Source organism: Rhinolophus sinicus, linkage group LG15 (genome assembly GCF_036562045.2).
Source record: "Rhinolophus sinicus isolate RSC01 linkage group LG15, ASM3656204v1, whole genome shotgun sequence".
Taxonomy (NCBI): domain Eukaryota; kingdom Metazoa; phylum Chordata; class Mammalia; order Chiroptera; family Rhinolophidae; genus Rhinolophus; species Rhinolophus sinicus.
In genome coordinates this window covers 17750992-17776326 of record NC_133764.1, presented here as the reverse complement: position 1 = coordinate 17776326, position 25335 = coordinate 17750992, and the positions used below count along the sequence as shown (strand labels likewise).

Here is a 25335-nt window from a genome sequence, read left to right as displayed (position 1 = left end):
ATGTGGGAATCGAACCAGCAACCTGTGTTAAGAGGGCGGTGCTCCAACCACCTGAGCCACTGGACCAGCCCACAAGTAAGGCTCTTAAAAGGGCCCACACCAGTTTCCCAGCATCTCAAAACAGTCATAGCAGTAACTCTTAGGATGCAAGGATTAACTAGATCATGAAAAAGCACACCTAATAAATGACAACACAGTGACTAACAATGCAATTCTTTTTCTTTTAGCATGTTGGAGAAAGTAGGGGAAAAGTCACACATTAATAATCCATGATGCCGAGCTTCTGAGAAGTAAGTTTCCCAGCTAGGAGGGCTATCTCCCTCAGTTTGTCTTATCAATATGAATAGAAAGCATCTGCTCCTTCACCAACAAGTCCTGTACTCAGAAAGAACTGGCCCAAGTCTGGGAGAACAACCAATTCACTGTGAAAGGCTGACGCTTTCAAACAGCCACTGTTTTCTGCCGTGCATCTTCGTCTCAGTGGTGACATGGCCGATGTCCAGGGAACCCATGGCAGGGATCCCAGGGTGGTGAAGCAGCACCAGATGTCTATGAACACTGTGTGGTGACAGTGGCTCACAGCCTCTATATTCATAGCTCTGCATGGTGGGCTTCTGCCTTTAACAATTCACTGGGCTTCATAAAGATGCCTTCCATGGCTTTCCAGTAGTTGTTCTGGCTTGGCTGGGCCATGCCATGCACCTCTTTTTGCCCACTGATGGGTCGACCATATTGTTCTCCTGTGACAGACAGCAGAACCTCAGTGGAAGAATGCTTGAACCGCACCTCACCATCCCTCACCCAGTAGGGCCCGTTACAGAGCACTGTCCAGTCATCCAGATAATCGCCTTCACCTTCCTCGCCAAAAGCACTCACTTCCTGGAAGACACAGATGGTAACAACATTAGCATGGCTGACACATGGGCTTGGAAAGGGGAGGGAGGCAATGAGAAGCAAAATAAGGCTACCCAAAAGTGAACAATGAGAGGCTTTCCAGTGTTATTTAAAAATAAATAATTTCAACTGGAAAAAAGATAAAAAGACACAAAAGACACAAATCAGTTGCCATAAGATTATGGTCCAAATACTTATTTTTCAAGTAATCCTTTATTTGACTTATACTTTCTATTGCAGTCTTAAAATACTTTATAACTCTTATTATCTGACTTTGAATATTTCTGCCTCATTCTCTTAACTAGATTTTAACTAACCTGGTAAGAAACATAAGTTGGAAAGGGGATGGGCTCTATGCATAAGCAGACCCTAAATCTCATCTCCATCCCTTCCCGTATAACTCCTTTGAGCCTTCATTTTCCTCCTCTATAAAATGATGACAATATCACTTTACGGAATAATTATGAGAATAAAATAATAAATATTAACTGAGCAAATTATAGCAGATTCTATTTTCCACTCCTCTTCTAATTCCATTCCCCTTAAGGCCAAATATTCAGAGCTTCTATCACAATAAAAAGTTACTGATTATTTCAGACATATGTAATTTAAATACACACTAGTAGCTATATAATTTTAAATGATCAAATCCAGTCATCCGGAAACAGTTTGTAAGACTAAAGGCAAAAGCAACTGCACATGATTAACAATTATACTACTATATTTGCATATTAGAATTGAACAAGTAAGTAAATGGATGACAGTAGAGCCAGGTATCTCACTGCCAGAGTGGGAATTTACAAATAAGCAAAGGGAGGAGGCTACAGTGATCTATGTGGTAATCAATTAGAGTTGGAGACATCAGTAAGAACTCATATTTAACTTAATATAGATGGTTATAGGTGCCAACATTTAGAGATGTGTGTGTATATGTTTACACACATATTTCTTTGCTCTGTCAGGTGAGAAGGCCTAAAAGAAACAACACCCCAATAGCAACAAGCTCATGAAGTGCCCAGATCTAGGTTTCTAGTATCATTCTTCGATGAACGGAAGCAGGGCTCCTCGGAGAAATAGACGATTCTAGGACTGGGGCAAGAAATGTGCAAGATGAGCCTAGAGTATCTTTTAGTGCCAGAAAATAAGGAAGTGTTAAAACACACCCACACATATACATACTGATGGCAGTATGTCAAATGGACAAGGGAAACTGAAAGACAGACAAATCTCCCATACAGAAAAATTCCAAATAAATCATGTAGCTACTGCACCCTGAAGAAGGGGGAGCATAACTCCCTACTTCTTAAATGTAGGCTGTGCAAAGTGACTTCTTTCCAGAGGACAGTATGGAAAAGAGGAAAATAAAAAGAATAACTTTATAGGAGAAACCTGACAAACAATACTTTAACCAGGTAATCAGTATCGGTAGTCATAAATCATGTAGATAATATGTATCCTTGATACAATGTTGATGAAATGGCACTTTACCTCTGTGATTTTCCTCCCAAAAATCTTTATAAAGCTGGTCTAATCATGAGAAAAACATCAAATTCCAACAAAGGACAACCCTAATATACTTGACCAGCACTCCTCAAAAATGTCAAGGTCATCAAAAACAAGAAGAATCAGAATTGTCACAGCCAAAAGGACATTTAGGAGACATAACAACTAAAGTAATGTGGGATCCTGGATGGGATCCAGGAACAGAAAAAGGACAGTAGGTAAAAACTAAGGAAATCAGAATAACCAATAGACTTCAGTTGATTACAATATATCGATGTTACTTTATTAACTAAAGCAAGTTGACCATACTCATGTAAGACGTTTACAGGGAAACTATGTGCAGAGTGGGTGTACACGGGAGGGAAGTAGTCATTAAGGAACTCCACATGCCCCAAAAGCTCAAGGCTAGAAAGTGGCCACAGTACCTAGTTTATTTTCCTAATGGAGTCAGTTGCCATCATTTAAAAAAATGACTTTTATTGCAAGTTTGGAAAACTTTGGGTTTCTTTATTGTAGGATTCATCAAGATAACTTATGATATGCTTATACCTATTTTGTTTTTCCTCCTCATTTCCTGATTTGATCTAGATATAAAATCTCCCTTTTGACCAGAAACAATTTCTTTCACACTTAAGAGACAAGAGCCAATTCTCCAGGTCTGCACAAAAGAGAACATCTATACCTAGAAAAGAAAGGGTTAAGAACCAAGATATCAAACAACTCAACTGAGTAAAGCACAGAACAGCAGTGATCCATGGGATGCCACCTCACCTGGTTTCCAGAAAGAGGTGAGGTGAAGTGGTGACTATGGAGATTACGGCCAGTGTTGATATGTGTCAGCCGGATGGGCTGCCCACACCTGATGGGGGTTCCCCTCTCACACACGGTGGCAGTCTTCCCCCGTATCCTCCAGTAACTATTGCTGTCATCCACAGAGGTTACACCTGTCACTGACTGCTGCCCACTACCTGCAGTCAAAAAAAAAAGGAGTGTGAGTTCAGCTGGCTCCCTCTTTCCTATGGTCAGTAATGTGCCCCATGTCATAAAACAGGCTTGGAGGGGTGGGGAGGAAACTCTACACATGGAATTATTTTTTTTCTTCTACATTAAAATATACATAATACAAAATGTATTTATGAAGTGTTAGTTATTGTATGATTAACTACATTTTAGAGTGTACCATATCAGAAAATTCCAAGAATTTGCATCAAAGGGCACTAAATAAATGAATGTATGTGGTTTTTTTGAAGCACAGGCAGCATTTACTTGTATGTGCTAGCCTATACAGCCCCTAGTAATGTCAGGTGCCTAATCGTGTAATTTTAACATGTCTAGTAACATTATTCAATGGTTACTATGAATTACAATCAAAACAATATTTTATAACATTTCACTATTAAAATGAGACCAGTATTTGCTGTCAACTTTAATCCAAGCAGCCATTACAGCTCCCAAATTCCTGTAAGTGATCTATCAATATATATTTGTTTTTAAAAAAAACTTTTATTTTAAGTGTGTTTTTCCAGGACCCATCAGCTCCAAGTCAGGTAGTTGTTTCAATCTAGTTGGGGACGGTGCAGCTAACACTGGCCCATGTGGGGCCTGAACCGGCAACCCTGGTGTTACGAGCATCGTGCTCTAACCAACTGAGCTAACCGGCCACCCCTCTATCAATGTATTTTAAAAGTATTCTCAAATCATCTAAATTTGGTTAATACTGCCTGAAGTGGTACAATTCTGTAGGTTAAAAGGTACTGGGTTAAACATGTAGCTACAGGTGTAAAAAAAAAATAGTAACTGTTAGCTACCTAATGTGTACTGAGCACTAGTACTAGGTGTCAGATACTAAGCCTTTTGCCTGAATATTCTTATTTGATACACACATCTATTCTCTGAGGTAGGTATTATTATTATCCCCATTTTACACTGAAGTGTTAGAAAGGCCGGATAGTATACCCAAGGTCACACAACTCCAAGAGACAGTGCTGGAGTTTGAACTTAGGTGGTCTGACCCTACAACTCACATTCTTAACCACTCTACTACATGGCCTCCCACAAAGCTTTATTTTCTGTCAAGTTCCCCCAAATAGGTCACTTTCTCATATAAAGTCCAGGGATATTCTCTTCCTTAGGCCTCTCATTCACTACATAATTTTTTGAGAGCACTTCCTATTTCCCAGACACTTTCCTCAGGTACTCTCGTCTGTTCCTCCCATCTTTGCCTTCAGTCCTTTGGCCCTGCCTGACCACAGCCTTTTAATGATACTTCCCTTTTACCACTTAAGACATTATGTCTTATACTAGTTATCTGGGTGAATGTTTGTAGCTAAACTACCAGTTTCTCTCTATTGCTTCTTCTACTCAGCTCCTAGTGGTACTTTTTATCTTTAAAAAGAAAAAAGAAGAAAAAAAAAAACGAACCCTTTCTCCTTACATCTGGTTATTGCCTTACAGTTCTCTTGGTCCTCACTGCCACGCCTCACTAAATCACGGTCTATACTTTCTGGCTCCTATTTTTTCACTGTCTATTAAACCCTCCACTTCCTCTCCCATCCTTAAACCTTGGGATTACCCAGAGTTCTATCTCTAGCCCTACTTATTCTTAAATACTTGTTGGGGGTCAGGACAGAAGCATTTATAAATGCTTCAACAAGTTTTTCAAGTGATTCAAACTGACGGCAGATTGAGAACCACAGTTCGTCTTGGGCAATCTCATTTACCTACATTTTCAACCACCACTTGTATAATACAATGATGTTGAACAGGTGCTCCTCAACTTACATTTAATATACCTAATCTATCAAACACCATAGCTTAGCCTAGCTGGTTTCTACTGAATGCATATTGCTTTCACACCATCATAAAGTTGAAAACTTTTAAGTCAGGGACTGTCTGTACTTAACTCTACCTCAGGCTCAACACAGATCCCTCTTCTGAGCTCCAGACTGAATCTGGTTCTCAAATCTGGCTACCTGTCAAGAGCACCTGAAGAGCTTTTTGAACCTACAGATTCCTACTGGCAGGACTCTTTCCACCCATATTCTGATTTAGTAGATCCAAAGTAGGAAACCAGAACAAATTAAAAAGTAATAGGCCAGACACATAGTAGGTGTTTGCTGAATGGTTGCTAGGATTATGAAGACATCCCAACAAAGGCAACTCAATTCCTTTCCAAGTCTAGCGGGTCAGACAGGTTTTGAGAATCAGGAACCACAGCCTTGCCCTCATCTGAGAAAACTTCTTCCTCTCTTAGCTATTAGCATCGTCAGTCATCCAAGACAGAAATCTAGCAGTCATCTTAGATGCCTCTTATACCTCACTAACTTTTTTCTCTCTTTGTCTTGTTTTCTTGTAACTTCCTGGCTGACCACCATTATCTCCTGTACCCAGAACAATATTAGGCACGTGATAGGAACTCATTAATCTATACTGAATGAACCCATAAATAATTGCTGGATTATAAATGAACCCACACACTAAGCATTTTAATTTCAAATGATTAAAAACTCTCAAAACAGTCTCCTCTCCAATTCCAGTGAGTGCTTGTTTAAATTCTTTATAAGAAGAGTAAGGTTTGTGTAAAAAGAGGCCAAAGGTAAAAAGTTGAAGAGCAAGTGTAAGAAGCAAAAGAGTTAGAACTGAGGGTCGCAGTTCAAGAGTGAGCTCTTGGAATTCAAGACTTCAGAGATACAGCACTTACTGTCATGTTCTCTATGACTGTTTCTCCCACACTGAGTACTGCCAGCCCGGAGCAGGTGAAAGCAGGCTTTGAACCTGTACAGATTTGGATCTAACCCCGTCTCTGTCATTGACTAACTGCAAGGCTTTGGGCCTACGACTCAGAAATTTCTGAGTCTGAGTCCTCATCTGTAAAATGAGAATAACAATAGTCTCTGCCTCGTAGGAATGTCAAAAATCTAGAAAAGTATATATGCAATGTATGTAGCTGGCACGTAGCTCACCAGATATAAGCTGGTATTATGATTAAGCTGCCTTAACACTCAATTCTCCGACTCCCCGCCTCCAGACCTCGAGAACCTCCCGGGGGCTTCCCTAACCTTCCCAGGCCACACCCCTCAGATTTTCTCTAGGCCCCGCCCCCTCCGGAGCCTACCCGGCCTTCCCAGCCCACCCGAACCGGGGTGGCTGTACCTGACCCGTAGCGCACGTCGTGTGAGTGCAGTCGCACATTGTGGCGCGTATTGAGTAGCTTCACCACAGAACCGCATGTAACGACAGCCAGATTGGACGCTCCCACAACACTCCACAAACCCCCGAACAACAGTAGCGACACCACAGCCATGCTGGCTGCGTAGCGGAGCCCCAAATCTTCGAAGAAAACTGCCCTTTACCGGAACCGGAAGCTGCAGGCGGAACCACAGAGAGCAGGAAATGAAGAAGCCCTAGTCTGGTCTATAGGGTTCCTTTGGCTAGAGCGGCCTGAGGAACCGGCAAGGCCCGGTTGCTTCCGATCCGCTCGGTCTGTTCCCGGGCTCTGTTCTGACAGCTGTCCTCCCGAACTGCTTCTGCCAGTTTGCACAGCCTCCCGGACGAAGCCCGGACAGTCGGGTGGGTGAAGTGAGCAAGAAATTGCCCGCCCACTCCCAGTGACAGGGAGCCGGAAGTGACGTAGCACGTTGACGCAGTAGCGGCGGCGGTGGCGGCGGAGGGGCCGTGCGGTGGGTTCGTACTATCTTTTCCCAGTCTCGGTTCGACGACTCCATTTTCCTCGGTGGGGGCTAAGCACACCGGAGAAGCGGCGGGCTTTAGGTAGGTAAAGTTCGGAGTGGAAAGGGTGCTCCTTGAATGTGTCAGGGGGGGAACCAGGCTCCTAGGGCCTGGTCCCGCAAGGGAAGAGGCGTTGGGGAGCCGTATGCGGGAAGAAGGGGTCCCCGGCCTTCCTTGCTCTGTGAGGGGAAAGGAGCTAAGTGGGGTAGTTGCTCAGTCTCGAGGCTTTTCCCAATCCTATGCCACCCGGAACCGTGAATTGGGCGGCCTGTTGTATCAACAGGCTTCCTGGGATCCTGTTCTTCTGTCGCAGCTTCTGAAAACTGGGCCATGTAAATGGATTGGAAATGGAAGGGAGCTAGGGCTTCTGAGTCAGGATCAGGTGATTGAATTGTTTGTTCTGGGGATGTGATACCTATGGAGCTTTCAGCAGCTCGACCATGAGGCTAGAGGGCTATGCCAAATTCGATCTTTTCCCTATGGTTGTATAACAAAATTAGAAGTTTCTATAGATGGCTACATCCATAAACGCCTACCCCAAAATTCAGAATGGGCTAGTAAGTCAAAATTTTATTTTCTTCCAGTTTCTACCTTTCTCTCCAGGCACTCCCTTGAACCTGAGCTGGAGCAATATCAGAAATGGTAAGGGAGTATTATTAGTTATACCGCTGCTATTCATGAATATGGAGCGTATAAGCAATTTTGAATTAGACTAATTTCTTTGGGAAAACAATTTAGTGCCACTGTTTATCTGAAAGTTACCGGTTTTTAAGTCTTCGTGTATTGATTACAAAAGTAGGATTGCTTTCCCGGCAGCTCTGAATTCAGAGCTCCTTTCCATAACTTGCGCCCCTTCAGCCAGTACAAAAGTTCATTCTTATTCAGTTGGCTTGTTTGGCTACTAGATTACATTAGCATAGTAGTGTTACTCCCTGTGAGGTTTAAACCTCATCCAGAGATTAATCACATCCGGAAGTAGTGCAATCTAGAGAAGCTCAGTCATAGTTTATAGCTCTCCCTCAGTAGACCTTCGCAGATAAGGAAGCCTACCTAGGTAGAAACATATGATCTTTGGAGGCAAATAAATTTGCTCTTGTTTCTATTTCTTGGTCTCAGTGATGACACCGTGATGAGAATCCTGTGTGTCATATATTGCTATTATTCCCCAATAAAATCAATCACCAAATCCTATCTCTCCATAAAAATCTATTCCATCAACATACAAATTATGTTCTGGTATCCTCTCTTCTGCCTCCAACTACCATCCTACTTTTTGATATCTCTTCATAGCCAAATTTCTTCCTGTGTCAACTTTTTCGGCTTTTATTCATTCTTCTCTCTGGTTTCTCTTCTGACCACTCTGTTCAATTTGCTGTTATCAAGGTCACCAGTGACTTCTATATTGCCACATCCCATAGATACTTAGTTCTCATCTTCCTCAGTGTCTGGAATATTCAACACAGTTTATTCCTTTCTTGAAACTGTCTCTTTTCTTCTCTTCATTTGACACTTCACTCCTGGATTTTCCCCATTTCTCTGGCTGCTCCTCAGTCTCCTTTACTACGCACTTTTGCTCTCTACGTAGTGTATAAATGTTGAATTTTTCTTCACAGTTTAATCCTGGGTTCTCTGCATGCTTCCTTTAGGTAATTCAGTCCCGTGGCTTTAATTACTATCTGAAAGCTGGCAACTCCCAAGTTTAAACATCTAGCCCAGCCCTCTCGCCAATATGTTCAAGACTCAAGCCCAGAATGCCTGTGTAGTTGCTGCTTTTAGATACCTTTTAGATATCCCAAACCTAACAACAAAAGTTTTGATTTTCCCAGCATTCCAAACCCAGTCTTCCCTGTCTCACTAGGTGGTACTCTCGTCCACATGGTTACGAACGCCGGACCTCTGAGAATCATCTTGGATCCTTCTCCCTTACTACCCTCATCCCCAAGTCTATTAGTAAGTCCTGCCACTTCTATTTCCAATCTGTCTTCTATTCTCCATCTTCATTGTTAAAATCCTGTTCAAAGCCACCATTATCTTTTGCCTGGGCTACTATAATGGTATCCTTAGTTTTTCCTGCTTCCACCCAGATCGCCTTCCAGACTGTTTTCCACATGGCAAGATCAGGTCAGGTCCGATTACGTCATTTCCCTGTTTAAAATGCTCCAGTGGCTTTCCATGGCCTTCATAGCCCCACTTGAGCAGGCCCTACCATCTCAGTCTGCTGCCTTCACCATTCTCTGGTCATACTGGACATTGCCTACCATATGCCAAGTTCTTCCCCGCCTTTTCTTCCCGGAACCTCCTCCCCTGGCTTTGCATACCCCATCCTACCCATTCTTAATATCTCAACCTAAACTCACTTTCTCAGAGGTGAGAATCTTTATTTCTTTCCTATCCCTTACAGCAAAGTCTGTATTATTTGTGGTTTGTCTCCTGCAACAGAATACAGGTATCCCAGAGGCAGGAACTTTGTCTTGTACATGCCTGGCATGTAGTAGGCACTCATTAAATAAGTATTTGTTGAATTAGCAAGTAAATTAAGTCAATTCACAGTTTAAAACCCTGCAGGGGCTTCCCAGCACCTTTCAAATAGAGTCCAAAATCTTAACTTATCCTACCAGATCCTTATGACTGCCTCCAACTCACGAACCCTTCCTTCTCTCCCCAAACAAGCCATCACCATTCCTGCCACTGCACATTTTGGGCCTCGTGCAGGGAGCACTCTTCTTATTTAAAGTGTCTCGAAACCAGGTTAGAGTCCTCTATTACAGGCTCCTATGGTACCTTTGTCATCAATTCTTTATAAAGTCCTCTGTACTTTTAGATCAGGAGTCATAAAACTAAGGCTCCTAGGCCAACCTAGGTGACACCGTTCATTACATGTTGTCAGTGTCTGCTTTGTGCTACAATGGCAGGTCTGGATCTCTAGTTTGCCAACCCCTGTGCTAGAGCAGGAACTGCTGTATATGTTCCCCAGCATGTGTGGTACAAGGTTCAGTAACTGTTCCTCCCAGTGTTGCAGGGATGCTGAACCTGGTTGCATATTTCATTTGTTTCTGCCCCGCATTTGCCCTTTCCTTGTTCCCCCTAAGGAAACATGGAAAGAAAAGGGGTAATTAATGTTTTTAAATCACTTATTATGTTAACCGTTATGAACGATAATCCTTTTTATACCCTGGTATTGAAAAGATTCTAAAATTGTTATTTCCCATAAATATGGTGTGTGTGCATGTTAAAATAATTATAGGTAGAATTAACCTTTTCTGTATTTTAACGTCTTGACTTGGTGTGATTAGGATTTTTCATAACAGAGTTCTGAACCCCAAATTTAAAAATACTTGTCTTAAGTGGACTCTGAATAATTTTGTTTCTTAAATTTTTTCCTATTGGGATTCCAAATTGGGTAGTCATTCGCAAATACCTTTGGAATAATCCTAGGCCCTTGTTGATGACATACAGAAAGAATGTCTTGTAGTTTAAACTCCACACCTGACTTCCAGGGCTATTCTCCAGACGAGTAGGCCTTTTCAAACTTTTAAGCCTTTGCTCATGTTACCTTTTTCCAGACTATCTTAATTCCTTTCAACTCAGGCATCACCTTTTCTGAGGCATTCTCTGACCTCCCTCTTAATATTGCTCAGAATCTGTATATAACCATCATATAACATTTTCATGCTTTGTCATAACTTTATTTACAAGTTTTTGAGATAGTTTGTGAACTCCAGGGTAAAAAGCATATTTTACTCATTTTTATATACACAAATTCCAGCACAGAGCTTGACCCTAAAAATAAAAATGCAAATGTTAACTAAAGCTGCCAGTGGAGGGAATTAACAGACATTTCTTTTTGCTCTGGTCTTCTTTTATAATTGCTTCCTATATCATCTTGTTCAAAGGAAGGGACTGCTGAGGGCCTCCCCTGTGGCAATCTGATCCCAGCTCCACTCCTCTTCCAGAGAATGTCATGGTAACCGCCAGCCTCTCCCTTTCAGCCACATCTAGTAGTACTGCAGCTGTGCTTCATCCTAGAGAGAACTTCTCCCTTCACCATCCCACTCCCCTTGTAGACCCGTTTCAGTAGCAGATTTAACCTACAGTCTGAATATGGGGAAAATTCAAGAGCATAAATACTAAATACAAAATGCAAACTACATGCGGCTCATCTCAGATATTATAGTAAGTAGTAAATAGTGTTTTTGTTCTGGAATAGTTGCTGCTTGCTGGCCTCAGCCTGCAGCACCCCCTGCACACCTTGCTCCCTCAAGTTGCAACAAGTCAGGATTGCTTCTGGCACACCTCTTAACTGGAAGGCTTGGCAGTGAGCTAGATTGGAGGCATTCCCCAGCTATAGCACAGCACGTACTTTATTGCTAACCGAGGGAATGGGAGGAAAGCTGCATGCAGCACACAGTACCAGCTGCCCCCCTTGACAGAAGAAAGCTGTTGTCATCAGGTAGGCTGTCTGTTTCTCTCTGTGAAGTAGGCTGTAGGGCATCTGGTCTGCAGGAGCTGGCATTTAATGTGAAGATGCTGAGGCCTTACAAGACCTGAGTTTGTGGGTCTGATAGCCCAATTAAAATAAGCTGTGTGGGGGCTGCTGTAACCAAATCTATTTTTAATGGTTCAGTTCAGGGTTGAGGGGGAGCAGTGTCAAAATTAAAATTAGAGCACCAGATTTAATTGGCAGACGTTTTAGGTACTGGCTTTTGGCGGTACTCAAGCCATATGACCTTAAGGATACAGATCTTGTGGGGGAAAAGGGCATCAATCTATCCCCAAGGCTTCCTATATCACAACTCTGCGGGTCCTATATAATAGTATAGTATACCAGTTGTCAAATTTTTGATCTCAGTAACCCTTTATACTCTTAAAAATAATTTAAAACTTGAAAGACATTTTGCTTATGTGAGTTATATCTGTTGATATTTATGAGACTTATATGTATTGATGTTTACTGGCTTAGAAATTAAAACTTATTTGTACTCATTTTAAATAATAATGAGCCCATACAAAAAAGTAGTCAATTCATAATATACAAGTATTTCACATCAACATTTATACTGTTTAAACTTATGCAGTGTTATATGTCACTTATATCTCCTTAAAGCTGGTAAGAAATAATAAGCCCACTACATTTTAACATAAATAATACTTTTCTGAAAAACAATTATAATCTTCGAAACAAAAAGTGTAGTCAGAAGAGTGGCATTGTTTTTCGTTTTGTTTGCTTGTAAATCTTTTTAATGTCTTCCTTAATAGAATACAGCTAAATTCTCATATCTGCTTCTGCATTCAGTTTGTTATGATACTTTGTATCATTTAATCTCCAGAAAACCACACTGTACACATTCATGAGAGAAAGGAGACACACTGAGAACTACTGATACAATAGAAACAACTGTGACTTTGGAGTCAGACATACCTTAACTCAGATCTCAGTGCTTGCAGTTGTTGTGTCTCTTGAACAAATGACTTCATCTCTCTTGAGTCTGCTATTGAATGGAGAGAAGTGTACTGTAACTCATAGGACAGTGTAGGGGTTAATAGGTATTTGTTAAGTGTCTGGAACTTGGTAGTGTGTGATAAATATTATTCCTCAGGGCCCTATGTTTTTTAATTGCTTAAAGTATCCAGGAAAGACGTATGTTAGTTGTGGTTGGTTTTGTGTGAGTGTTCTGGGTTTGTTCTAATTCTCTTCTTGTACCTGCTCTATACTTATGTCATAATATACAAAATTATTTTATGGTCCTTATTTTCATCTCTCTCTCCTTCTACTAGAAGTCAACTCCTTGAGAACAAACAAACCTGCTTCTCTTGAAATCCCCAGCTGCTAGCAGAGTGTATATACATGGTAGGCATTCAATAAAGTGCAAAAAGAATGGCATCTGAAACAGCCTAAAACTGAACATAAGACCGTATCATTGGCCCTCCCTTTCCACCAGAACTCAGTACCTTCAGTTTTGTTTCCTTGAGCTCAATCTTAAGTTATTGGTTATGATATCAGTTGGTATCAGTAAAGGTAATTTTCTGGAGAATTAGAGCCATAGAACGTAAGGCTCTTGCTAGACCTTAGACCATTTCAGGTAGCTATCTGTCACCCCCCTCTTCTCTCCTTTCCACTTGCCAACTTTCATTGGGAAGTTGGCAACAATATGAAAAGTAAGTAATTTATTTAAAAGATACTTAGTTCCTATTTTGTGCAGAGCACCTGGAAGGATACAGTTTATCTGGTAAAGAATCACAAAGTATCTTGTAATGCCTCTCACGTTGCCATTTACATTTTCGTGGTTTTTATTAGCCCTTCAATTGGATCTGGTCTCTAACTACCATTAAGTTTATATGTGGGGAAAATAGACATATATACAATGAACCGTAATTCAGGACAGGGTGATGCTGAGTTTATCAGCAGCCAGCTTCAGGATTCCAGAAAGGAATTTTGATGTTCCAATTTGTGTGATGGGTGCTGTTTTTTTAAAGTCCTACTCAAAGCCCGAGAAGCTCCGTGTTCTGATTTGGATGAGTCTGAAAGCAGGAAAGTAGAAGACAAACTTAAGATTAGTTAGTACAGAATTAGAGATTGTTAAGGAAAATTAGTCCCAGGATTCAAATTCAAACTCAGTTAAAATTTATCAAAACAATAAACTAAGTTCTTTCCCCAATGCCATGTAATATTCTCAACTACCCTGCAAGGTAGGTAGTGCTATTGCCATTTTCCAGGTGAAGAAATTGATATTCATATGCATTCAGTCATTTGCTTAAGTTTATATACCTGGTAGATGATGGGACCAGGATTTGATTTCTATCCTTAATTTCAGCAGTCTTGCATTTAACTATGTTGCCTTTATTTTATAGGCCATGTAATTCTCTTTCAAAGTGTTTTATTTGTTTTGTTTTGCTGTGGAGGTAAATGGTAAAAATAGAGTTATGATTCTAAAGAGGCCCCTTCCCCACCAAAGTGCTCCCAACTGGTACTCACACACATGGGCTCAAATTCAAGAAAAGTTGTTTAATTTGTTGAAAAAGATTTTCCTTTTGTCAATGTCAATAGCTAGGTATAGATGATACAGGTATAGTATATGTAAAAGTGTCGGCCTGTTATTAAGTTGGCACTTACTGGTTCTCAAATTTCTTGATGAGAAAGTCACATAATCTCACTGCTATCATATCCCTACCTATATAATTATCCCTACATTAATTTCTTTCCTCATCTACCCACCCATGCCTCCATATGGTGAAATAAAACTCTTTGCAGAAACAAGGTGATGTGTATATAGAGAGAAGTCCTGTTATAGTTGCCTTTTTAAAGGTACACAAGAGGAGTCACCGGGGGAGGAATGAAAAATGGAAGCGATGGAGCTGATTCTTACTCAGTCTTCTCTAGGTGGAAAAGTGCATGAGCAGAGCAGTGGCCCATGGCTAAAAGCATGTTTGTGGAAAGGTTTAAGGACCCTCTGTAAAGTCACATGTCTAATTTCTTATCACCATCTCCCTTCCTTTTCTAGTCTCCTTCAAGCCGGCCGTGAGAAGCTGCAACGATGTCTGATTTTGTGGAAAGTGAGGCCGAGGAGTCAGAGGAAGAGTACAACGATGAAGGCAACGTGGTGCCCCGGGTCACCAAGAAATTTGTGGAAGAGGAGGATGACGGTGAGGAGGCCCCAGCCTCAGGCTTCTTCCCACTATTGCTAAGCTTTGGATAGTTGGATTCTTGCTGATGAGAAGCTCAGGCTAAGCACAGAAGTTCTCATACATGAGGTACCAGCTTGAGAATTTTCAGTCCTTGATAGAAAATATTTACTAAGCATCTGTCTGCTGTATGCCAGGCTCTGTGCCTACAACTAAGAATATAGAATAAAGACCAGCTATCAGAGTTTATATAGTGAGAGAGGACAGACAGTAAAGCAATAAATAAATACACATGTAACGTCTCCTTTTAGAGACCTAGCAATGTTGGTATTTATACACCCACTTTCCTATTTCTCTGGCCAAACCCAACCTTTAGGGTCATCAGCAGAATAAAATCATGAAAAATGGCTTTAAAAGCGGAAAGGGAAATGTAAGTTTTATCAAAGGAATTAAGGATCAAAGAAGGAATGTAGCTACTGAGTATATAAACTGAGAGGAAAACAAAGGTTATTGGTGGCTATAAAGTCTCTAGTAATGATTTTGAAGAGCCAGAGTAACTAGGAAGATCATCTTCCTTAAAGGCGGCGATTAATAAAAGAGATAATCCTTTCCAGATGCTTCTGCTCTAAGTCAGCGGTCATGTTTTTGCATTTTTAGATGAGGCTGAAGAGTGAACCTAGCACCCAGCTCATTAGGTTCAGAGCAGCTGGAGAATCACGGTTAAGCAGGTGGTCCTGCCCCACCCCCATCCTGTTTCCCAAACTCCACGCCTCAGCCCCGTGTGTTTTCCAGATGAGGAGGAGGAGGAGGAGAACCTAGATGATCAGGACGAGCAAGGCAACCTGAAAGGCTTTATCAATGACGATGATGATGAAGATGAAGGGGAGGAGGATGAGGGTAGTGACTCTGGTGACTCAGAAGATGACGTTGGTCACAAGAAGAGAAAACGCAGTGAGTAGTGGCCTCTTCTCGAGTCAAGTGAGGCTGGGGAGGATGTTGCAGTAGAACTGGGGCCTCCCCATCCCCGTGGGTAACACTTTGTTTCCTTCAGCATCTTTTGACGACCGCCTGGAGGATGATGATTTTGACCTCATTGAGGAGAATTTGGGTGTCAAAGTCAAAAGAGGAGTAAGTGTCCTTCTGTGTCTCTGTCCTTGGGCGGGGGGGCGGGGGGGGTGAAGGCAAAAGCTCTAGAGACTCCTGGGGAAGGAAGCACATCTACAACAACTTGAACATCCAAGATCAGAAAGGTGCTCCGTATCATGTGCTGGGGAGCCTAGATTTGCAGCAGATCTGGGTGCCTATTAGAGAAGACTTGTCAGCATTTCGTGGGTGGGCTCTGGGCCTCAAAGAATGTTACTGAATTGTTCTCTCCCGTCTTCCTTGGTCAGCATACCTGGTGGGGAATGGGAGTGAGGCTGGAGAGCAGGCATCATTATGCCAGTCCCCTCAGCCCCTGACGAAGCAGGTTTCCCCACCCCTAGCAAAAATACCGACGCGTCAAAAAAATGTCAGATGATGAGGACGATGACGAGGAGGAATGTGGCAAGGAGGAACACGAGAAAGAAGCCATTGCAGAGGAGATCTTCCAGGACGGGGACGGAGAAGAAGGGCAGGAGGCCCTGGAGGCCCCCGTGGCCCCCCCAGAGGAGGAGGAAGAAGATGATGAAGAGTCAGGTATGTGCCTCAGGCAGGGAAGCCAGTGCTTGGGGGAGTGTTGGGATTTCCCAGCCCCTAGGAAAAGGGGGGAAAACCATTTTTCAGCTACAGTCCCCCAGCATTTGACACAAAGAGCCTCCCAACTCTTCTCACTGGCCACTCACATAGCAGGAATTAAAGCCATTTAAGTCCTGGCTCATCATCTGCCTCTGAGCACTAACCCTTTCCTTTCCTCTCCAGACATTGACGACTTCATTGTGGATGATGATGGACAGCCTCTGAAAAAACCTAAGTGGCGGAAAAAGCTTCCCGGATACACAGATGCGTGAGTGGGGTTTGGTAGGAGGTGGTGATAATAGCATCTGAGTGGACCCAGTCAGGAAAGAGGTCAGAGGTCTCTGCCCAAAATGGGACATTACAAGCTTTCCACCATTTGCTTCCCTGCCTCAAAGAACCTTTGCTAGGCAGTGATTTCATACTGCTCCTAGAAGCCCTGAGAGCTGTCTGCATTCTAGGACCACCATGGGACCCAGGTGGGCAAGGCGCCAGCCTCCCTCTTAAACCTGCAGCACCATGTTTATTCATTTATGTGTTGGCCTTCTAAATATAATTTTGTTGGAAGATTTTGCTCTAAGGGAGTATTATACTACCTTAGCAGAAGACAAATCCTCTGAGCAGGATATGAACCCATCAACCCTGTTGCTATTTGATCCCTAGCATGTGCCAAAGATGGGCTTTTTATCTTCTATAAATAATAGTTTACCCAGAAATAACTCCCCAATTAAGCCTCCATTCCATAGTCAATATGCTTTTTTATGCACCTTTCTCTTAACCTTCGTAGTTCCCTTGTGGCAGGTAAAGGATCTGTGCAGGGGCTGCATTTCACTCCTTTTCCCAGGATCGGGGACAAGTCCTCTTGCTCTCACCCACAGAGCCCTGCAGGAAGCCCAGGAGATTTTTGGTGTGGACTTTGACTACGATGAATTTGAGAAATACAATGAGTATGACGAAGAACTGGAGGAAGAGTATGAGTACGAGGATGATGAGGCTGAGGGTGAGATCCGAGTTCGCCCCAAGAAGACCACCAAGAAACGTGTGAGCCGCAGGAGCATCTTTGAAATGTATGAGCCCAGTGAGCTGGAAAGCAGTCACCTCACAGACCAGGACAATGAAATCCGAGCCACTGACCTACCTGAAAGGTTCCAGGTAAGAAACCACCAGCCTTTCTTTCTGCTGATCTGTCAACAACTGTGCTAAGCCTCTTTGCTGCAAGGGTTGTAGGAGAAAAACAATCTAGCAACAGTCTGATAGAGAATGGTATCTAGGAAGTCAGCCTTGAACCCCATCTGACTGGGGGTACAGGGAGTCCAAGTCTTAGAGGAGGGAAGATAGACTCTTTTGTTGTTTATAGTTCTTGAAATGGCACTCTTTCTTTAGCAAAATAGGAAGTGCCTACTTCTTGCCAGAATGACCCTCTTCCAGGTACTGAAAACGTGTGCTTGCAGAGCCACATTTATGTCGGAAGTAGTGTGTGTTTTCCCTACGTGGGATACAAGATAAAGTCAGGCTCACTGTTGTCTTACCCCTTGCAGCTCCGCTCCATCCCAGTCAAGGGGGCTGAAGATGATGAACTAGAAGAAGAAGCTGACTGGATCTACAGGAATGCTTTTGCCACACCAACCATTTCTCTGCAGGTACCTGCCCCCCCAAAAAAAATCCATATTTTTTACATGAACCAGAAGTTGAGGAGCTGCTCCTCCCCTGCCCCAAACATCTATGTTCCTAGTCTAGAACTCTGTGTGTGTGTGTGTGTGTATGTGTATGCTGACAAGGTCATCTTGTGCCATGAAGCAGCTTTGTGTGTGGTAAGACAAAGCAAGTAACGGAGCTGTTGCTGTTTTTTTCCCTTCTGACTGTAGGAAAGCTGTGATTACCTAGACCGAGGGCAGCCAACCAGCAGCTTCAGTCGAAAAGGGCCCAGCACAATTCAGAAGATTAAAGAGGCCCTGGGTTTCATGCGAAATCAGCATTTTGAGGTAGTGCCTCAAGCTCTAGTGGCCCATTTCTAGTGGTTAGAAGTTCAGCGAGGGGATGTGGGAAAAGGCAGCTATGTAAGTCAAGTTGGGAGCCCCCTTCTGTTCTCAGCAGTGGTCCCTTGGCTCAAGAAGTGTGAGGACGAAAAGAGACTAGTGATGAAGACAACAGTGTACCCGTCTGCTGCATTTTCTTCCCCTGTGGAGGGGAGAGCACATACCCTGGATGGGCCTGGGAGGGAGGGCCAGCTTCCAAACTGATGAATTTCCTGGAGCTATTTGTCCCTTTGGCAAAGGGGATTCATACAGATCTTTCTCCTCGGGTTGACTGCAGTCTCCTTGCCACTCCAGGTGCCTTTTATTGCCTTCTACCGGAAGGAGTACGTGGAGCCTGAGCTGCACATCAACGACCTGTGGAGGGTGTGGCAGTGGGATGAGAAGGTAATACGGATCCATGCCTCGCATGGGCTCGAGGGCTGCATTGGGTACCACTACTACCAGGGCCCACGCTCTCTTGGCAGCCCAAATCCCCCAGGCCTGTCACACTTCCCCCAGAGTCTCCTGGGGAGGAACAGAACAGCCTTGCGTCTCCAGGGCAGAACACCAGCCCTTACTCCTGCCCTATCCTGTCCTAGTGGACCCAGCTGAGGATCCGCAAAGAGAACCTCACACGCCTGTTTGAGAAGATGCAGGCTTATCAGTATGAGCAAATCTCTGCTGACCCTGACAAACCTCTTGCTGATGGCATTCGGGCTCTGGACACCACCGACATGGAAAGGTACCCTATGCAGGCCCCCCAGGAGCAGTGTAACCTTGCAAAATTCTCAGCCCAGGGCTTATCCCATAGAAACCCAATTTGTCAACACACCAAAGTAACCTTTCTGACAGGCAAATTTATGTTAGTTATTCATATTGGTATAAAAGATTAAAAGGACCAGATATTTATATTTGTTGATCTGCATGTTCCGTATGTATAAAGCTACATGGGAAACCAAATTATAACCAGAACGTACCTTGGTGAGCCTGGAATCAGAGTGGGGTGGGGGTGGGGGCAGATGATTTTAGTGGCCAGTGTCACGAAACTGGGGAAGAGGGACAAGGACTGTCTCAGGGACTCTGAACTTTGCTAGAGACATGCTGCCCTACCTTCCTCTCCATTTTTGTTTTCATTTCTAACAATCAACCACCATTTGTTTGGCATATTCCTCCTCTAAGGTGCCTTGGTTGCCGTGGTCGTGATCTGGGGTCATTGTGTCTATAATAATAGGAAAATACAGGCACCCACCCTAGTTGGGATCTTGCCTCATGGGAATTGGACCTCTTGTAGCAGAATTGGGGTACACCCTTCCTTGGTGACAATCAAGGTCTTACGCCCTCTCCAGGCTTAAGGATGTACAGTCAATGGATGAGCTGAAAGATGTCTACAGCCATTTCCTGCTTTATTATGGTCGGGACATCCCCAAGATGCAGAATGCTGCCAAGGCCAACCGCAAGAAGCTGAAGCGTGTAAGGGAAGAGGGAGATGAGGAAGGTGAGTGCTGGAAAAGAAAACCCAGAAGGCTTGATGGCCGTGCGTCTCCAAGGATGCCCTTGGCTGAGTGCCCTTGGGGGCTTCTCTCCATGTGTCAGATCCTGGGGAGTGGTTGGAAACTAAAACACTAACTTGTGTTTTCCTCCCAGGTGAAGGTGAGGAGGCAGAAGATGAGGAGCAGAGGGGGCCAGAGCTCAAGCAGGCTTCCCGCCGAGACATGTACACCATCTGCCAGAGCGCTGGCCTAGGTAAAAGCGAGCTAGCTGCTTTGTGGCCTCGGCATTTTAGCCTTGAGCAGAGGGAGTTCCCTGATAGTCATTGGTGGGTTGGAAGACAACTTATAGAACATCTGAGTGAATCACCAATCCAATTATGAACACTTGCCCCCATGACCCAGTCCACCCCACAGAAATTGTCCAGCCTCTCCCTAAATTCCTGAAGGAATGGGAAACTCACATGATCAGAGGGAGGCAGTCTAGCTTATCTTTGGGAAGTTCTTTTATTAAACTGTAGCTTCCACCTTAGTTCTGAGCCCAGGAGTCACATAGAAATTTTTTATTTCTTCTGCCTCATAATAACCTATCAGATGTTTAAAGTCAGTTTTCTTTGTTCTTTGTAAGACATCCTATTCATTGTGACCCCTTTAAAGTCTAGTGCCGAGAATTGCTGCTCTAGATTCTAAGAGCCAAGAGCCCACCTATTGCCTTACCCTTTACTCTCCTGTTTGCCTTAGATGGTCTGGCCAAAAAGTTTGGGCTTACTCCTGAGCAGTTTGGGGAAAACCTCCGGGACAGCTACCAGCGGCATGAGACAGAGCAGTTTCCTGCGGAACCCTTGGAGCTGGCCAAGGATTATGTTTGCAGGTAGGCATGCAGTAGGTGGCTGACAGGCAGGAAGGGGGACGTGAGGACGAAGACTCCCGCGTGCTGAGCTCCCCCATTTTCTCCACAGCCAGTTCCCTACACCGGAAGCTGTGCTGGAAGGCGCCCGCTACATGGTAGCCTTGCAAATTGCCCGAGAGCCCCTCGTCCGGCAGGTGCTGAGGCAGACTTTCCAGGAGAGAGCCAAGCTAAATATATCCCCCACCAAGAAAGGTAGAAAGGTGAGCTCTGCGTGAAGGGCTTTAATCCAACATGTGGTTCCACTCTTGGTTTGATTGACCTGCGTTTCTTATAGCCCAGCTGTCTGCCTGAGAGCAGAGAGGCTGTCTTTTCTCCCAGGGTCAAGCCAGCCTATCCATAGGCTGATGATTCCCTCTTGATGTGTACAGGATGTGGATGAGGCCCACTACGCCTACTCCTTCAAGTACTTAAAGAACAAGCCTGTTAAGGAGCTGAGAGATGACCAATTCCTCAAGATATGCCTGGCTGAAGATGAAGGGCTGCTCACCATTGACATCAGCATAGATATGAAAGGGGTAGAGGGGTAAGCAAGGCTCTGGGTTGGGGCTGGGGAGGGCTTGGTGCGTAGTCTGTCCCAAGAAGGGGTCCCTCAGGAATGGGAACCAGTTTCAGAATTGAGCAAGCCATTGTCCCTGGCTCACTCACAGTGTTTGTGGATGTCTGGCATCACCTCTTTTCCATCCCTGTTGTCTCTTCTTAGCTATGGCAACGACCAGACGTATTTCGAAGAGATCAAACAGTTCTACTACCGAGATGAGTTCAGCCACCAGGTGCAGGAGTGGAACCGGCAGCGCACCATGGCCATCGAGCGAGCTTTGCAGCAGTTCCTCTACGTGCAGATGGCCAAAGAACTCAAGAACAAGCTGCTGGTTGAAGCTAAAGAATATGTCATAAAGGTGAGAACAGAAACTTACGATCCCTTTTTTTTTTTTTTTTTAAGATTTGATTGGGGAAGGGGAACAGGACTTTATTGGGGAACAGTGTGTACTTCCAGGACATTTTTCGAAGTCAAGTTGTTGTCCTTTCAATCTTAGTTGTGGAGGGCGCAGCTCAGCTCCAGGTCCAGTTGCCGTTACTAGTTGCAGGGGGTGCAGCCCACCATCCCTTGCGGGACTCGAGGAGTTGAACCGGCAACCTTGTGGTTGAGAGCCCACTGGCCCATGTGGGAATTGAACCGGCAGCCTTCGGACTTAATGAGCACGGAGCTCCAACCGCCTGAGCCACCGGGCCGGCCCAGAAACTCATCATCTTTAGTCCTGTGATTTCCCCAAACTAGAGCTAAGAGTGAAGGAACCCCTTAATAGTAGTTCCGTAGCTAATGAAGAAACACTGGGGGGCAGGCAGAACATAATCTGAGAGTGCAAACAAGGCTTTGGGGTGGCCAGATGGCTCAGTTGGTTAGAGCGTGAGCTCCCAACAACAAGGTTGCCGGTTCGATTCCTGCATGGGATGATGGGCTGTGCCCCCTGCAACTAAAGATTGAAATGGCAACTGGACTCTTGGCTGAGCTGCGCCCTCCACAACTAGATTGAAGGGCGACTTGGAGCTGATGGGCCCTGGAGAAACATACCGTTCCCCAATAAAACTGAAAAAAAAAAAAAAGGTTTTGGGTCACTCCAAGACCTTCCCATTTGAACATGCACACACACACACACACACACACACACACACACAGTCCCCCAATCCATACATTCTTTGTTTTTATTATTTATATTGCTGTCCTGTGCGTGCTCTTCAGTTTCCAAAAGCAAGGTTTGCCTTCAGGTTGTAAGTTTGTCAAGGGCTAGGAACATGTGTTTGTGTGCATATGACTACAACCTTTACACGTGTGTACCTCCGTCTGTTTCCTTAGCACACTTGGTGAGCCTGATGGCTCTAGTGTCTGGTGTATCTCTTCCCCAGGCTTGTAGTCGCAAGCTCTACAACTGGTTGAGGGTGGCACCCTACCGTCCAGATCAACAGGTAGAGGAAGACGATGACTTTATGGATGAGAACCAAGGGAAGGGCATCCGTGTCCTAGGCATTGCTTTCTCTTCTGCCAGGTAAGTGCCTATTCCTGCCCACCTGGCCTCACCCGCACCTGTCTTTCTAATCTTATCTTATTCATATCCTCATATTACTGATTATCGCACCATTCTTTTCCTGTCTGGCTGGCAGAGATCACCCTGTGTTCTGCGCCTTGGTCAACGGTGAAGGAGAAGTGACAGACTTCCTCCGGCTGCCCCATTTTACCAAACGGCGAACTGCATGGAGAGAAGAAGAACGGGAAAGAAAGGCAAGTGGCTGGGACCAGTTACCAAGTTTACATCTTAAGTACATCTTATAATTTCGTGGGGATGAGTGTTTATGGTCTAAGCAACGTCCTGTGCAAGACCCTGATAATTTCTGACCTGGTCATGGACCCCTCAAGTCCTGCGGTAAGTCTCACTTCCATAGGCAGTAGATGGCACTCACGTTCTGGTGCAGAATTTACTTCTGGCCTGAGGCCAGTTCTAGGCCTTGTGTGCTCAGGAGCTGCTGGTACTGCCTCTGTTGTTATAGCATCTGGGTCAGCCTGTTCCAGAAGCTGAAAGCCACTGAGGCATTAAGCCAACCGTTTCCCTGCCTTAGCTGCTCAGTGTCCCTTTTTCAAAGAAAGGAATTTGAATTCATCTCATGTGGATGTTTCTGATTTTTTTTAACCTGGTAGTATCTTTCAATTTTGTTGAGAGTACCCCATTCTAAAAAGTAATTTTTAATAAGCAACTTTAAAACAGAAATCTTGAAGTGAAGATCAGAATAGTCCTGACTGCCAGGCAGTGGTTTATGTTAAGATAGACCCAAGTATGTTTGGTTAACCACAGCCCAAGTATAAGCCAGAAATACAATAATCTTAGAAAATAGTAACAGAAGTATAACATTCAAACTGGAAGTCCTACGCCCCTTGTTTTGTGTTCCATTTAGACAACGTGTGATACATCATTGTTCTCTGGTCTTGCAAGGTCTCAAGCTACGTAGGAGCGAGAACTGCTTGAAATCTCCCTGTCTTCAGAGCCATTCAACTCCCTTTTTTTTTTTTCAATCCAGGCTCAAGACATTGAAACCCTGAAGAAATTCCTTCTGAACAAAAAGCCTCATGTGGTGACAGTTGCAGGAGAGAACAGGTTAGGGGCACCAGGGGACTGGGCCAGGATGGTTTAAAGTCACTCATCCTTTATTGTTGCATCTGTCATGTGCTTGTGTGTCCTTGAGAATATCCCCATCCCCAGGGGATGTCCCTGGGAATGTTGTACTGTTGTACTGCTTTGTCTTCAAAGCTCTCCCACCCTCCACTCCCCATCCTCACCATGGGACCATCTATCCCTGAGAAATTGTGCAGGAATAGCCCTGACCAACACCTTTCATCTCTCCAGGGATGCCCAGATGTTGATTGAGGATGTGAAGCGCATTGTGCATGAGCTGGACCAGGGCCAACAGCTTTCTTCTATTGGGGTGGAGCTGGTTGACAATGAGCTGGCCATTCTCTATATGAACAGCAAGAAATCAGAGGTAATGCTGGAGCTGCACCCTTAGGACCTGCACAGGCAAGAGCTATCAGTCGCAGAGAGATTTGATGGAGAAACAGGTTATTGGAACACAGGACTCTACCTGTTCACTTACCCATGCAGAGGTTGTCCGTTTTGTCATGGTTCAGACTGGGAGCCCCAGAGATTAAATTGGTCCCTAGAAAAACAATCCCAGAGGCCAAGAGAACGTGACTTAAAGCCAGAACGGTTCGGATTTCCTTTGGCTGTTGGAGCAGAGGGGACTGTGGCCCTGCTGACTGTCATTTGACCCTAGGCAGAGTTCCGGGATTACCCCCCAGTGCTGCGACAAGCGGTCTCCCTGGCACGGCGCATCCAGGACCCTCTGATTGAGTTTGCCCAGGTGTGCAGCTCTGATGAAGACATCCTGTGTCTCAAGTTTCACCCTTTGCAGGTGCGTAAGTTTTGACAGGCAGGGCTACGAGGGCAAAATGGCACAGTGACCTTAACCTTGACTACTCTATGTCGACAGGAGCACGTGGTGAAAGAGGAGCTGCTCAATGCCTTGTATTGTGAATTTATCAACCGAGTCAATGAGGTTGGGGTCGACGTGAACCGTGCCATTGCCCACCCTTATAGCCAGGCCTTAATCCAGTATGTCTGTGGCCTAGGACCTCGAAAAGGGACCCATCTTTTGAAGGTAGGCTTGGATTGAATCAGAAAATAGGAAAAGTTCCCATTTCCTTGAGCCTTTACACTATGCCAGTGTGATTTGACAGGAAGGCCAGGTCAGAAAGGTACAGGGGACTTTGTCCATAGTCATCCAGCTAGTGACAGAGTCAGACTTCAGACCAGGTGTCCACAGCTATGCTCTTCACTGTGCTAGAGTGACTCGTGGTAAAGGTAGCTACTGTAAGTGATGATTTAAAACAGGCGGAGGAAGGAGAGAGGACTAGACATAA

The 25335-nt window shown here is 44.3% G+C and overlaps 2 protein-coding genes across 9 annotated transcripts in view; one reads left to right on the top strand and one right to left on the bottom strand.

The window, feature by feature from the left end:
- Positions 1 to 212: 212 nt before the first annotated feature.
- SDF2 (stromal cell derived factor 2) lies at positions 213 to 6778 on the bottom strand. The gene is made up of 3 exons (XM_019731440.2): positions 6550 to 6778; positions 3169 to 3365; positions 213 to 879 (listed from the first exon to the last, which is right to left on the bottom strand). The coding sequence occupies exons 1-3, from the start codon at positions 6698 to 6700 to the stop codon at positions 592 to 594; spliced, it is 636 nt and encodes a 211-aa protein (XP_019586999.2). The 5' UTR covers positions 6701 to 6778; the 3' UTR covers positions 213 to 591.
- A 216-nt stretch (positions 6779 to 6994) lies between these two features.
- Positions 6995 to 25335, top strand: part of SUPT6H (SPT6 homolog, histone chaperone and transcription elongation factor) — a 29527-nt gene continuing 11186 nt past the window's right edge. Inside the window, exons 1-25 of one of the 8 annotated variants that reach the window (XM_019731426.2) lie at positions 7030 to 7167; positions 7710 to 7767; positions 12901 to 12973; positions 14625 to 14766; positions 15538 to 15696; positions 15797 to 15873; positions 16230 to 16422; positions 16645 to 16729; positions 17337 to 17610; positions 17997 to 18098; positions 18324 to 18440; positions 18789 to 18878; positions 19073 to 19215; positions 19820 to 19968; positions 20118 to 20216; positions 20702 to 20831; positions 20920 to 21070; positions 21239 to 21393; positions 21571 to 21766; positions 22773 to 22912; positions 23028 to 23145; positions 23937 to 24013; positions 24263 to 24398; positions 24690 to 24827; positions 24906 to 25073. In XM_019731426.2, the coding sequence (XP_019586985.1) occupies positions 14658 to 14766; positions 15538 to 15696; positions 15797 to 15873; positions 16230 to 16422; positions 16645 to 16729; positions 17337 to 17610; positions 17997 to 18098; positions 18324 to 18440; positions 18789 to 18878; positions 19073 to 19215; positions 19820 to 19968; positions 20118 to 20216; positions 20702 to 20831; positions 20920 to 21070; positions 21239 to 21393; positions 21571 to 21766; positions 22773 to 22912; positions 23028 to 23145; positions 23937 to 24013; positions 24263 to 24398; positions 24690 to 24827; positions 24906 to 25073 (3006 nt within the window). In that variant the 5' untranslated portion in view covers positions 7030 to 7167; positions 7710 to 7767; positions 12901 to 12973; positions 14625 to 14657. Of the gene's footprint in view, positions 7168 to 7709; positions 7768 to 8983; positions 9076 to 12900; positions 12974 to 14624; positions 14767 to 15537; positions 15697 to 15796; positions 15874 to 16229; positions 16423 to 16644; positions 16730 to 17336; positions 17611 to 17996; positions 18099 to 18323; positions 18441 to 18788; positions 18879 to 19072; positions 19216 to 19819; positions 19969 to 20117; positions 20217 to 20701; positions 20832 to 20919; positions 21071 to 21238; positions 21394 to 21570; positions 21767 to 22772; positions 22913 to 23027; positions 23146 to 23936; positions 24014 to 24262; positions 24399 to 24689; positions 24828 to 24905; positions 25074 to 25335 lie in introns of all 8 variants that reach the window. The other 7 variants (XM_019731424.2, XM_019731431.2, XM_074320778.1 and 4 more) reach the window with 7 other exon arrangements.